General features: G+C 37.6%; 1 protein-coding gene across 1 annotated transcript in view; it reads right to left on the bottom strand.

Moving 5' to 3' along the window:
• ROBO1 (roundabout, axon guidance receptor, homolog 1 (Drosophila)) overlaps positions 1–15,037 on the bottom strand; it is a 147,069-nt gene that overhangs the window by 20,441 nt on the left and 111,591 nt on the right. Inside the window, exons 21-22 of the mRNA XM_011932798.1 lie at positions 12,760–12,904; positions 8,934–9,182 (exon numbers count right to left, since the gene is read on the bottom strand). Of these exons, the coding sequence (XP_011788188.1) occupies positions 8,934–9,182; positions 12,760–12,904 (394 nt within the window). The remainder of the gene's footprint in view (positions 1–8,933; positions 9,183–12,759; positions 12,905–15,037) is intronic.

The following is a 15,037-nucleotide window of genomic DNA, read 5'->3' as shown; positions in this document are numbered from 1 at the left end:
TGGCTCAGCTTGTTATTTAAGACATGAAAGGGCAAATTACCCAAGACATTCACAAGTATGCAGATTTGATCTTTACTTCCTTTGAGCTCATATGTTCAGAAAAACAACGGAAAATCACGGGATATTTAAGTTTGATTTTATATTGAGTTGCTCTTCACAACCAGGGGCTCCACTGGGTTACTTTCTGATTCAAGTTTGATAGAAATATAGTCAGTTATCTCTAAGCCTTCTTATGTTTTATCATTTGGATTACGTTTCGTTAAAAAAGGAAAAGTAATACTTGTTTTGAAAACATACACATATGTATCTGTCCTAAAGCATTTCAAATATTACCCATAGTTTATCATTACTGAAGACAACTGACATTCATCCTGAAACAGTTTGCTCCATAAACATCTGTTTCTTTCCCCCCCCTTTTTTTGTCACCTCTCCTACTTTTTCAAGCAAATGAAGTCATTCATCTTCATTATAAGGAGTAAAATTTCATAAGATTTAAAGAAGTACACATTCGGATATGACATAATTTCCTTTAGATTTCATTCTATTTAAAAAAAGCTATGGAAGCCAAGAGTAATGTGTCTCTGATTTATTCGCTATGAGTTTCATTAAAGATTATTAACTATTTTTAACCCTACTGCATTTATTGTTAGCCTATCTTCTTAAAAACATATTTAAAGGTATTTTTTCTTAAATCCTGGAATGAGTTTAAGAACCAGAGTTGAGGACAAAATGAAGCAGTCTCCCACAATATAGGTAAACAGTTACCAATTAATTGGTTTCAACCAACTCTGCAGACGTGAAGAATAACAACAGCTAAAAGCCATGCTTCCACTAACACATCAGTGCTATGCTCCACAGGGAATAGATGACTGAGAAGGCACAGAGCATTTTAACTTTAGTGGAAAGCAGGATTCATGGAAAGAAGTCATCTCCATGGGAGAAGAACGCTGAGAGAATAACTCTTAAATTAAAAGAGCGCCTTCACAAAAGGAAGACGTGGTGATTTCTAGTTGGAGGATTGCTTGGTCAGTGACTTGCTCAACAGTCCTAATACTCCCTAAGCAAGGTTAAAGAGATGACATAATGGAGGACTTTCAGATGGAAAGGTCATTAAAACACCTCATCAAATTTTGCCCTCCTGAGAAGTAAAGAGGATAGCTTCTACACAAGCTGCCAAACTGAGCACCAGTACTGGAGAGCAGCTGAGATTAGGGTCTAGGGTCAGCTGGTGACCTCCACAGCTTGGGAGGCTAGGAGAGATACAGCATGAATGCCATCAACTGGTAGTTTACCTGAAGACATGGATAAATCACTTAAGAACTGCAAATGCCTAGAGACGGTGCCCAGGGTTGAGGCCTTCATCAGCGGGGTAAGTGCATGTCAGCACCTCTCCTTTAGCACCCTTAAGATACGCATAGAGTAAGATGAGGTAAGAATAGTCTTCAGGGCTAACCAAGCAGAAGACCGGATCCTCATCTAGTTTGCCCTTTTCTCATTCCATCTTCCCCGTCTTAGCCCCAGGAATTTGCACCTGGCAGAGGCAGGTGGAGGGAGGTATTTAAAAGCAGAACACGCTCACTTTCTCCATGCCACCACAGCCACAGAAAGGGACATTTGGCAAAGGATGTCTGGGAATGCACAATTGAGGTTTTAAAATTAACAGAACTGACTGGGTATGGTGTCTCATGCCTGTAATCACAGTACTTTGAGAGGCCGAGGTGGGTGGATCATCTGAGGTCAGGAGTTTGAGATCAGCCTGGCCAACATGGTGAAACCCCGTCTCCACTAAAAATATAAAAATTAGCTGGGCATGGTGGTGATGCACCCCTGTAATCCCAGCTACTTGGGAGGCTGAGGCTGGACAATCACTTGAAACCAGAGGCAGAGGTTGCAGTGAGCCAAGATCACGCCATTGCACTCTAGCCTGAGTGACAGAGCGAGACTCTGTCTCAAAAAACAAAACAATTAATTACATTAAATTAAATTAACAGAACTAGATTTTAACAGCAAGCAAACAAAACAAAACCCTACAGGATCTGGTCAAGATCTAAATAAAGTTAAAACCATGTAGGGCCTGCTCCAAGATCTCTACCATAGAGGGGAAAAGTAACTTTGATATGGCACAGCTTTTAGGGCGGCATGGGAGTTTTTTGAAGAAAAACGTTTTCTGCTCTTTATCCCAATGAATTGAGACACTTTGACAAATCTGTTCAATACAAATGGAAAACATTAAAAATAAATGATTATTAAAAATACTGCAATTAACTCATTTGATGAGCACTTACTTTGTAGCTAAGCATATTTTACAAGATTTACTCATTTAATTCAGTAACTTTTTGAGTTACTTTTTACATGATCATTTCACAGGGTAGGATATTGAAATTCAGAGGGATTAAGGGTCTTACCAAAGTTGCCACAGATCACATGTATCAAATGTAGAATTTAAAATCAAATTTTATTTTCAAGAGCATGACCGTCCACACACATATATAAGTGTAAATGTATTATATATATGTGTGTGTGTGTATACACATAAGCTAGGAGAGATATGTGCCATATACAGATGTATTAAAAAACCAAGAAATAAAAGCTAATATATTACATTGAAAAGGCATGCATATACACACACACACGTGTAATTATATATTATTATGTGTATATATCTGTTATATATACACATAGCATTCTTTAATATAATGCATTATTTTTCATTTCTGGGTGGTTTTTAAAGTGTCTGTGTGTGGCACTAGGAGAAATACAAAAAATGTGCCAAAGCTGAAGTTATTTAAGAGATTAAAATGGATAATTGTTTCAATATGGAGTGTTATACACATAAGAGGAAAACCATTGTTTAATCTGGAATGCAATAAAATACCACACTTAAAAGTTAATTTACAGTCTTTGTCAGCATACAAACCCAAAATACCACCAGAAACTTCTTCCTTTTTAAAGACATGTAAGACTTTTTAGCACAAAGGGGACTATTTTGCCCATCAATAAAGAAAGACGCAGAAAGGCCGACTTCACTAGGAAAGGATGCCAGCATTGTTGTGTTTGGATCATTCACATTCTGTAGAGCAAAAACATCTTCATGTAAAACAAGGGCTGGCTTTTAACTACAACCACCCCTTACAAATGTTGAAGAAAGACAGAAAAATTTATTCAAACCATCTGTAAATAAGGCAAGCCCAGGGAATGCGTGATAAACATGTACAGTTGAAATATGTAATACATTCTATTGGAAAACAAAAAGCCATTTCAAGATGCTGCACTCAAGTGGGACTTGTCACAAATGAACCTCAGCCCTGGAGATTTCTCCCCGAGGGGTTTCAGTGTCTTCTGAAATAATGTAGAAGGATATGACTGTGTATCGTAACACTCTAGCCTCCTGCAAGAATGATGCCTGTGTATCGTAACACTCTAGCCTCCTGCAAGAATGATGCCTTCATAAACATGTTCAAGAGAAAAGCAGAATGATGTCATTAATTTATCAAAGTAGGTGTTTATACCATTCACCACACAGCATTTACCAGGCAAAAGACAAAGGAGAAAAATGCATACCTTCGAGATTTTGTTTTAACACTGGTGTAGCTTCAATTTCTTGTATAAGTAACTATTACCTCAATTTATCGGTATTAATAAAACAAGTAAATCTATTCCATACATGAACATAACTTTTACTATACTGCAATAAAGTTAAGCATATCAATCACTTCTTAAAACAATATATGTGAATAAGTTTAATTATATGATTTTCCAAGCAATTGTTTGAAAAAAAGAGAAGACAAATTCCTATTATGTTGATCACCTAGTTTACCCAGTTTTAGACAAAAATGGAATGCCCTAGAAGTTCACTATAATGCCAAAGTTGAAATATTCATAATAATGCAGGTCTTTAATGTGTCTATAATTAGACTTGCAGTGTTACAATGGTTTAAGTTCAGTAATTTTATTAATGTATCACACTATCTGCACCCCTGATCAATGAATATAAATGTAATCAATGTATTTATTCTTTAAACATTTACTGTGCGCCTACCATGCTAAAGACTGCTAGATTTATACCAAAAAGATCACAGGCAAACAGAGCTTAGGTAACATACTTTATGCTTTATGACAGGTAAGGATTCAATTTTAAGGTAAACATACTTAATGTAAGCTATGTATCTGGCCATGGCAGACTCTATTCTGAAAAATGTCCATAGCAATATCTCCCCTTCCAAATGCTTCTCTGAAATGAGAACTTGCCACTCTCCAACCAAGAGAGGTAGATGAGTTCAGCACTCTTGAATCTGAATGGACTCTGGATTGCTTTAATACAATGTGGCAGAAGCAAGACTATGCATCAGTTCTAAATGTAGTTGTTAACTGGCCTGGCAACTTCCCCTTCCTGTCTTTTTGGATGCCAGCTGCCATGAAAGAGGTGCCATTACCCTGAGACCCCACGTTATGAGAAGTCCATACTCTATGGTGAGATCTGGAGGATAAGACTCCACGTGGAAAGAGACAGAGGTCAAGGAGCACTGAGACATCAGACATATGAGTGAAGAAACTAAGTTGGAAGTAGATCTTCCATCCCCAGCCAAGCAGCCAAGGCCATATGGATTGGAGATGAATTGTCCAGCTGAATCCTTTCAGAATTCCTGACTCATGGGATTGTGAATAAAATGATGAGATTACTTTAGGTCACTACATTTTGGAGTGGTTTGTTAGACAGTAATAGAAACAGGAACTTGAGCACTATGTTAGGAATTCAGCTAAATGAAACAGATATCCATGTCTAAAGGGACTTTAGTCTAGTGGAGGAGACAAATAATTAAATATGCAATGACAGAGGATATACAGAGTGTTGTGGGAACACATAAATATGGCTCCTATCGCAAAGCTGGGACATCAGGGAAGGATTTACTGAGGAGGACCTGCCATTTAATCTTGGATCTAAAGGATACATAGGTGTTAGCTCCAAAAGGAGAGGAGAAAATGGTGTTCCAGGAAGATGAGAGAGCATGTCCAAAGATATTGAGGTGAGTGAGAATGTGCTTATTCCGGGAACTAGAAGAAACTTAGAGTGAAGACATCACAGATATTGTTCGGGGAGTGGCAATGGGTAAGGATGGCGGGGCACACGGGTCAGATCACAAAGGGCTTTGATTGCTACATTAAGGAACCTTGCCTTTATCTTAAGAAAAATGGGAAGCCATTGAGAGATCTTAAGCAATGGAGAGACTTGATCAGTGTTGCAATTTAGGAAAATGCCTCTGCACAGTCTGCAGCAAGGAATTAGATTGAAGGAGGGGCAAGGCTGAAGCAACAAGACCACTTAGCAGAACATTACTGTAATGCAGGTGAGAGAAAATGGCTGTCATAACTCGGAAAGTGCATTTATGGCTGGAGATATGTGTATCACTCAGAATGATATTTAGGCAGTAAAAATCTACAGGAACAAGTAGTTGGATATATGGGTCTGAAGCTCTAGAAAGAGATTTGTAGAGAAATAGCTATCTATATCTATGAGTGTACCATTAGGGAAATGGCAGGCTGATAAGAGTCAGAAGTCATCTACTGATGGGGCAGGCATTAGAATAGATCAAGGGATCAAGAGGAGACTTCATTCAAATACTTAAGATGGAAATCACAACATTGTCTATGGTATCGAAAAGGTATATACAATTAAAATGGCCAATATTAAGGAATTGGTTAAATAGAGTCACATACTTTACACAAGTGTCTAAACAAGAAGCTAACAACATGCAAAAACGCTGTTCAGTGAAAAGAGTAGTTTATGAAATAATATTGGCATATGATAAATCCAAGCAATGTGAGTACAAGTAGAGATGAAAGATTGAAAGGATCTTCACTGAGGTCTTCACAGGGATTTTCTGATTACATACATCACTGGGACTTTTATATTTTCATTCTGTTTATATGTATTTTCAAAAATTTCTATAGTAAACATATAGAATATACAGTAATCACAAAAAAGCACTTAAAGCACTTTTTAAAATGGGCTTTCACTTACTTTTTATTAGTGCCCAGTGTTATTTCCAGTAATGACCCTGGAAATAAAATCCATAATACCCTTACAGATTGAAAATCATACCTTTGAGAAAGGCTGAAAATAGTCAAATGATTGTAAGTGCAGATAGTTAATGTATTACCCAATTACATATATCTGCCTCAAGTTCTAAGCATCCATTGGCCTAAAATGATAGACAGTAGGTCAACTCCAATTCTTCCATAGTATCCAATTCCATTCATCAAATACTGTATCGAAGAAAGCTCTGCAGAACTCAATGACGTGAATGAGATGAGTTCTGCCTTCAAAGAACTTTTAATTTAAATAGGAAAACAGAGATACAAACAGCAAATACTAATGCAACATGAAAACTGGTTAGTGTGGTAACAGGGATGGGAACAGACTCTTATGAAGAGTAAAGAAAAGAGGGGTTGACTTTTGCCAGGCAGGCAGAGGACGTGTCATTTGAACAGGGCTTTGAAAGATGAGGGGTGCTTACTAGGCAATCAGGAAAAAGGATGTAGAAGACCTGGATGTTGATGAGTTTCAGGCAAATTTAGGAACTTTAAAACAGACTAATTAGAAAAAAAGCGTATGTAATGAAATTGGGGGGAAAGTAAATAAAAGGAAAAGGATTGTGAAAACCTTTAAATATTGGGTTAAACACTATATGTGACTCTGAATGGGGGAACATTACCAGACTTCTTGTGTGCAAATAAAAATATTGTGAGAATGAACAGAAAAACAGAGAGAAGAAAAGTGGAGATGGGTTTAAGGATAAGGCAGATTTCATGGGACAGGGATGGAGGGCCTGCCCTAGCAGCTGTAGGAATGGAAACTACGGAGCAAAATCAAGGGCCATTTTGGATTGAAGTGACTTCATGAATAACCTGACTTGTAGAATGCTAGGAAAAAACTAAATAGTAGGATAACTAAGCTGATTTCAAAATGACAAAGGTACTTACTGTTTATGCTTTTTGCCTATTCTCTCAGTCATTTTATTTTAAAACATTGGTCAAATAAATAATGGTTGAAAATTCTAAACAAGACAGCCATCAATGTAAAAGAAAAAACAAGTCTGCAGAGCCAAGTGCAAAGACAAAGAATTTGGATTTGGACACAGGGTGAGGTTCAAGTGGAAATACTGTGGCATTCAGGAAAAGGAATTAGGCTACGTAAAGAAATTTGACAACCACCGGAAAGTAAGAGTTGAACCAAGCTATGGGATGATAGTGTAAAGGTGAGGGCTGTAGGGCGCTAATATTTTTGAATACTTACCCTGCTTCAGATGCTTTACACACATTATCCATCGATTCTCACAGCAATTTATACAATGGCCATCATGGCAGAAAGCGTAGGTATGATAACTGAGAAGCCTTCAGATTTGACCATTAGGAGGTTACTTTCAATGGACCGATGGAAGCAGAACACTCTAAGCCAGAACGCAGTGGGCTGAGGTGCGAATGCAAATCCGGAAAACAAGATGAAGCAGGTGGGGAGCATGGAGCCAGAAGGGAGGCCAAAGAAGACGAAGGCATGAAGCGAGTTGAGTTAACCATGAAGAGAAGGAGAACTGAATGAAGAGGAAGAGGCTGGACATTCCAGACAGATGAAGGAAAACTGATTTCTGTTTCTGTGGAAAGGAGGACATAAGGAATACAAAAGAAGAGCTAGCCAGAAAGAAAATATTGGGTGCCCTGAGAATAGAGACAGGAATGGTGAGGGAAACAGGTAATACAAGGGAACAAAATAAAATAACTCTTAGATATTTCAGAACTAAATGGTCTCTTTTAGTCTCTCATCAGCTAAGAGTAGCACAGATGGTCTGTGACTTTAATATGGGAAAGAGGTGCCTTATTTACTCTCAATTTTCTAACATTGCATGGGTTAATAATATTCCTTTAAAATGTCTGACAATCCAACTTCCTCACTGCCAGATAGAAGAAAGCTTCACTACTTTCTTGTTTTTACGGTATATGTAATTTGAATCTGGTAATAATCTCTTAACAATGGAAGAGCTGATAAACATTGCCAAATTCTGTTTTAATCTACAGAGCAAAATTCAAGCCACAAAAATCAGAGTTTCTTATTCATTCGAGAATATCAAAGGAGCCTCTTCTGAGGCAAATAATATACTTAATTTCAAATGATATTAGGAATACAGAAAATAATATATACATATAATGTGTCAAGGGCAAAAAAACAGTATAAATAAAATCAACAATGAGAGAAGAGCTAAAATGATGCAGTAACAGTTTTTATGTGGTAGAAAAGACAAGTGAAGCTATTGTATATCACAAAAACGTATTGGTTGGGGATGCTCAATACATAGGTTTAAAAAAGTTTAAGCACACTCACACACGCACACGCACACACACACATACAATAATCTGACTAAAAAGCTCCAAACTCATATCTAAACCAAAATAAAGGTATCTGAGGTCAACACAAAAAGAATATACCAAACTCATTCTTCTGTGACACTACAGTTATGAGGGAGCACATTATTACGTAAACTTAATTTTAAAAGAAAGAGAAAATCTATTTTCTGCTGACCAAAGAAGTGACTTACCAATGCTAAAAGAAAACTGAAGTACAAAAACACCCACTGTCAATAGCATGTTACAGAATTAGCAAACCATATTCATGATCTCCGTGTGGTTATGAATGCAATTTTTATAAGTGGGTATTAATACATATTATTTTATGGTTGCAAGTTCACTAGGATCAATTAATCTAATGCAATGGTCAACAATATGACTTGATATGTTAATCACCTAGGTTTACTGTGGGATGATACTGCAAGAAAAGGCTTCTGAGACAAGGAAATCACTTCATGGGATAGCATTCAATAACTTCCACTGAGGAGGAGAAATTATCTGATTTGTCAGCAAAGAAGGCTATAGTGACAACGTACCTTCTGTCGGGCGGGTGCTGCATGTGGCCAGTCTCCTCTGGACAATCCTGTAACATGGGCTGGAGTTCTTCCTGCGGGGAGGGAGTCAGGGTGGCAGTGGACTGATGGCTGTAGGACACGGCAGCTGGAGAAGAAGCTGCTCCCCGAACAGGCGGAGTGGGGCCTCGTTCATCTTCCTCTTCTTCTAACTCATCTTGTTGCAAATACATCCTTGCTGGTGGCACGGGACATGGCATTTCTTGGTCATAGCTAAAATAAATGATAAGGATGTGTAGACTTACTTCAGGTTATTCAAATGAACTATTTGGATAGTAATGAAACGTCACCTTTAAATTGTTTTTCAATTTTCATATTAAGGAGATAGTGTTGAAAAAGATTTTACCTCACAAGGTTTGTGAATTACTGCATAAACTATTTTTCTCTAAGAGATTGTAATTTACATTAGCATATTATAGGGTCTTAGAAGTCATACAATAAACAAATTCACTTAACATGGCTTAATTTAGTACAACCCAAATGTATTTGGTATATTTTGTCCCTCCAATATGTTCTCTAAAAGGCTCAAAGATGGTATTACAGAGGACCTGAAGACGAGTTGCTACATTTAGAGAAAAATTACCCTTGTTTTCTTTTTCTGAGATGGAGTTTCGCTCTTGTTGCCCAGGCTGGAGTGCAATGGTGCAATCTCGGCTCAAAGAACCTCTGCCTCCCAGGTTCAAACAATTCTTTTGGCTCAGCCTCCAGAGTAGCTGGGATTATAGGTGTGCATCACCACGCCCAGTTAATTTTTGTATTTTTAATAGAGACGGGGTTTCTCCATGTTGGTTAGGCTGGTTTTGAACTCCTGACTTCAAGTGATCCACCGGCCTCAGCCTCCCAAAGTGCTGGGATTACAGGCATGAACCACTGTGCCCAGCCAAGAAAAATTACTCTTAAAAATCCTTTCAGAGAAAGATATACTGGAGGTCAACCTATTTAATCCAATACTACCCATTTTATTTCTCTCAAATTATAGTAGATCACTATTTCTTCAGTTGAACACAAAATGAAGTTGTTGGCTTGCATTTAGGATGGTGAGCGAAAAATACACATTCAGCAATAAAATGCCCCTCTCCTTCTCTGCTGGAGCTGGGTGGGAAGCATGATGGGTCTGGGGAACAATCCTGCCTTTCTCTTTTCTCTTATCCCAGGGCGTATGTTTATTGATTATAAGGGCAATGATGTACAACATTATATAAACTGGTTCTGTTACCCATTTCTCTTGTTCATTCTCTACCATCCACCTTGTTTACCTGAATTCAGGGAAGCTGATGCTCAAATAATGTTTCCTTGCATCTTTCTTTACTTTCCTAATCTCACTGTCTCCCTTTTTGCCTCTTTCTTTTGCTTTCTTTATTAGCAAACAGCTGAGCAACTTGCCTACTCATCCAAACTAGAAATGTTTCAGTCATCTTTGACTTCTTTCTTCTCCCTCAAACGACTCCCCAATTCATTTCTATTCTATCAATAACAACTCTCTACAATCTATTCTCTTGCTTTTATTTCTTGTCCATGCTACTGCAACAATCTTTTAATTGGTCTCGTAGCCTCCAGTCACTCCATGACTTCCAAAATTACATTAATATGCATCATACGCAGGTTATTCATGTGCTCCTCAAAATAAGAAATGGCTCTCTAATTGTTTAAAGAATAAAATAAATGACTAAGCAAGACACTGGCGTATCTGCATAATCTGGCTTACATTTGCTGTCCCAGCATCCTCTCATTTCCTACCATGTGTTTCATGTTAGTTTTCCAGGAGTCCACATCTGTGTGGTCCCATGTCCATAAAACCCCTTTTTCTTAACTGAGAACCTTCTCATTTGTCCAGATCAAGGAACAAATGTAGCCAATCACAAAACCTTCAATCTTCTCCATTAGAATCAGTCTTTCTCCTTGGGGCACAGTAGCAGCTCCAACATAGCTTTTTTCTTTTTTCTTCTTCTTTTTTTTTAACCTATATTTACTTATTTCATTTTAGTCCTCTTATTTTTGTGAACCAAAGCAGCAATGAATGTTGTTAAAACAGCTTGGGAAATGCGTTTTTAAAAATACACTCAGGTCAAGTGGAATTGCTCATGCCTGCCTGCAATCCCAGCACTTTGGGAGGCTGGGGCGGGACGATCGCTTGAGATCAGGAGTTCGACAGTCTGGGCAACACAGTGAGATACCATCTCTACAAAAAAATAAAAATAAAATTAGCTGGGCACTGTGGCACAAGCCTGTAGTCCCAGCTACTTGGGAGGCTGAGACGGGAGGATCACTTGAGCTCTGGGGTGAGTCCCTGTTTCTAAAAACAAAACAAAACCAACCAAACCAAACCAAACATACAGTTTTGTTTTCATTACTTGCAGATTCTGTATCTGCAAATTCACTGACTCGGTGTCATTTATTTGCAAACCCCAAAATCGGTATCTACGGCATTTTCGTGGTCATTCCCACAGACTCACAAAGAGGCCAAAAATTTGAGTGCCTGATGTGCATGTTCCCAGCTGAGGTAAAACAAGGATACACTTTGCTTTCTTGTGTCAGTTCTCACACAGTAAACAAGCGTCCTTTCCGTGGTTTATTTACTGCCATGTTTGTCAAAATGTTTTCAGCTTTATATTAGCGATTTCCCTCTTAAAATGGCCCTCAAAAGAAGTGCTTAATGAAGTGCTGTTTAGTGTTTCTAAGCCTTAAGGCTGTGATGTGCCTTAAAAAAATATATCTATGAAATAAGCTTTGCTGAGGAATGACTTATTGGGTTCCATGTTAATAAATGAACAATATATATTAAATAAGCATCTTTAAAAAAATACATAAAACAAGGTTATGTATTGGTCAGTTGACAAATATGTTGTGGCTAGAGGTTACAAGGAACCTAGCCCTGTATTTCCCCTAGGACCAATGGTTCAACATTTGTTAACTCACTGTTCACAAGAATTTTAAAATGTATAAGTATTGTGGATAATGAGTGTTCCCTGTAAATATTTTTATATAAGAATTTTACTTAAAAATGCATTTTATAAAGAGATTATTAGAAAATTGAAGCACAGAGACTTTGTTTCTGGGCACAGTAATACACTTTTCTGTGTGTGCAGAATGAAGGAATGATGTCTTTACAGCAGTCACAGAAAAGACTGTATTTTCAGGTATATTTTATGATGTATTCGTTAATTCTCCATCTTAAAGGAGTTTTCCTCCTTTGGTTTAAAGAAGCAGCCGTTTTGTTTTGTTTGGTGGTACCATGTCCAGTTCTACAGATTCTGGAGTGAGAAAGAGGTACACTAACTTCCTAATTGCTGTCATGTGGACTATCATACTTGTTAAGTCTCTGGGAGAAACAGTTCTGCAAAGTTCACATTTCTACAAAGAGTTCTCAGCATAAGGTGATAATATCTAAGAACAAATAGCCTTCAGGGTACCATTGTTGTGGTATAAATCCACACGATTCTTACAAAAATTTCAAGACATGTCACAGAAGTTCTAATATTCACAAATCACAAAATCATATATCCATGTGTTAAATTATGTATACACACACAGGATATACACATGAGCTAATATGTATTCATTTTTCTATTCTATTCTAGGTTCCAAAAGAATCTTTCGAAGCACAAATTCCTTTTATGGAAGCAGCAAGGATAATTTTCACTTCCTGCTGAGCAGCACTGTTTTATTTAAAGGCGACTGTTTGTGGACCTTAGGGATCTGTCTTCTCTTGACCACCTAGTTTAATAATCGCTGAAAATGGGCAGAAACAACCATATTACACTGTTTACATCTGTTTGGACGCTCCTCTTACCTTTCATTTACAGAAATGTTGTACTCTTCGCTATGGCTGTGTGGAGGGGGATGTGCTGGGGGAGGAGGAAGCAGGTCTGCCCAGTTCATGCCACCCTGTTTTGGTACCTTGGGTGTTCTTGCCCCTTTCTTGTGCCCCTGACTCCCTAGAAAGGAAATAAAATACAAGCCATTGATCTCTGGCCTTCAAACGTTTTCTATTAGTCACAAGTGAATCATTTTTTATAAATATGATTTTGTAATTCATTTCTGTAGACAGAGATAAACATGCTTTTTCATTACTTTGAAACAGAACTTTGTACAAGAGAAAATGCAAGTACTGCCATGAATAACTGCAAAATAAATAGCAAAAAAGCAATAAAACCATGAATGAATGTTTCAAGTCATATCATTAATAGTGATCTTCTTACAGCAATTAATTGCATTATGGATTATCATCTTAAACAAATGAGCTGTAGACATATTTTCTGGAGTGCCTTTCTATTATTTAATTGCTGGAACCTAAAATACAATATGATACAGATACGATCTATTAGAGTTCCACTGTTGCATTAAATCACTGAATATATATAATTTGTACTTGTCCATTGAAATGTTTTAGGCACAATGAAATTACTAGTTTCCTTCAGAAAGGCAAGTACAGATGAAATAATAGCTGGAATGACTGATTGAACTAATGACAAAAGAAGCAGAAAAATGATTTTTAAAAGGGACAGAAGTGTTTTCAGCCGCTGTTTCTACACAATGATGGCTTACGGTAAAATGATGTTGCTTGAACATCCTTAGTAGTTTGACATAGCCCAATTATTCAAGTGTTCCAGTGTTCTCATTTTAGATTTGGCATTTTTTTTTTTTAAACACAGGAGGCTATATATTTGAGAGCATTTATTTTAACGAAAATTTTAGGTCAACAAGTATTTTGGGAGAAAATATCCCTCTTTCCAATATGTTACATTTTAGATTCATATGTGAATTATAGACGATGAGTCTACAATTATTTTTCTCATAACACCCCTTTATATCAGTGAATTCTCTTGGTCTTATTTTTTTAACCCTATCCAATCCTTCTCCAAGTCACGTAACACATGAATCAGGTCTGACCATATTCAATAAACCTTGATATTTTTGTCACTTGGGAATTTTCAGTCAAATGGCAGTGTTTGTTAAGCCAGATATTCTTGTACTGGTATGTTACTGCAGCAAGCGTGGGCTAGGGACAGGCTGTTATTAATAAACTACGATTATCAGTACTACGTGTATGTGTCTCTATTCTCTCACCCACCACTCAGGTGTCCAGCACTGGGATGACTGTGCATGTGTTCTAGACGAGACATTAACCCGCGCCTTCCGCTGGATTTCCTGATACACATCTACTGTAGCAACTCCATCAGTCTGGAGAGGCCTGGTACAGATGTCTCCTATATCCTATTTACTTGCTTCGTTCTCTTCCTTAATTACCATCATGCATCTTTACAGAATATCAAATAGTAGAACATCCAGACCTATGTATCTAAGCTGAGGGATACTGAAGGTCATTTAAACATTAACAACTAGAATCATTGTTTACTTTCCCACTAAGATATGGTTTTCTCTGGGTGACTAAAAATTCAAAGATGAAATGGCATAAGATAATCAAATATTAAAATATTTCATATGATAAAAGTAGATCCTTGAAATATTTCTCTTAATTCAGGATTGACTTAGTTTCAAAAAAGAAATCATTTAATAAGATGTTAATTGTTAAAACAAACAAACAACGTATAATAGAATCAGAGTAAATCTAAAACGTAAAGGGCCATTTCTAAGATCCCTTGAATCCAACAGAAACACAGGCTAGAAAATGCCAAGCCAGCGTGTTAGTTAAGGGAAAACTGTAAAATGCAAATGCCATATTCATTACAGAAGAGGGATGGAGACTCTTGGCTAAAAGCCCCTAAGAACAACTTGAATCCAGTTGCTGGGAAGTGGCATTTCTACCCCCTCCTGGAGAAACATTGCTAGAGTCAAGATCAGTCGGTCTTGTTCTCATCGTGGTGTGACGTGCCACATGTTAGTTCTAATAATGAGCTGCCTTTAATTAGAAAAACAGGACTTAAGTACCCAGCAAGCTCCCATTTGCAGCCTCTATCAGGAAAACAGCTGGTAAACAGCTGCCACAGCACGAAGACCACAGGGAAGAAGCCTCAGGGTGGCTTGGGGAGGCACTTACAGACTGAGGCTGGGAGGGTTGGGGAGGCACTTACAGACTGAGGCTGGGAGGGTTGGGGAGGCACTAATAG

The sequence above is a fragment of the Colobus angolensis genome, unplaced genomic scaffold (genome assembly GCF_000951035.1).
Source record: "Colobus angolensis palliatus isolate OR3802 unplaced genomic scaffold, Cang.pa_1.0 Scaffold98, whole genome shotgun sequence".
Classification (NCBI taxonomy): domain Eukaryota; kingdom Metazoa; phylum Chordata; class Mammalia; order Primates; family Cercopithecidae; genus Colobus; species Colobus angolensis.
This window is presented reverse-complemented; position numbering and strand designations above follow the sequence as displayed.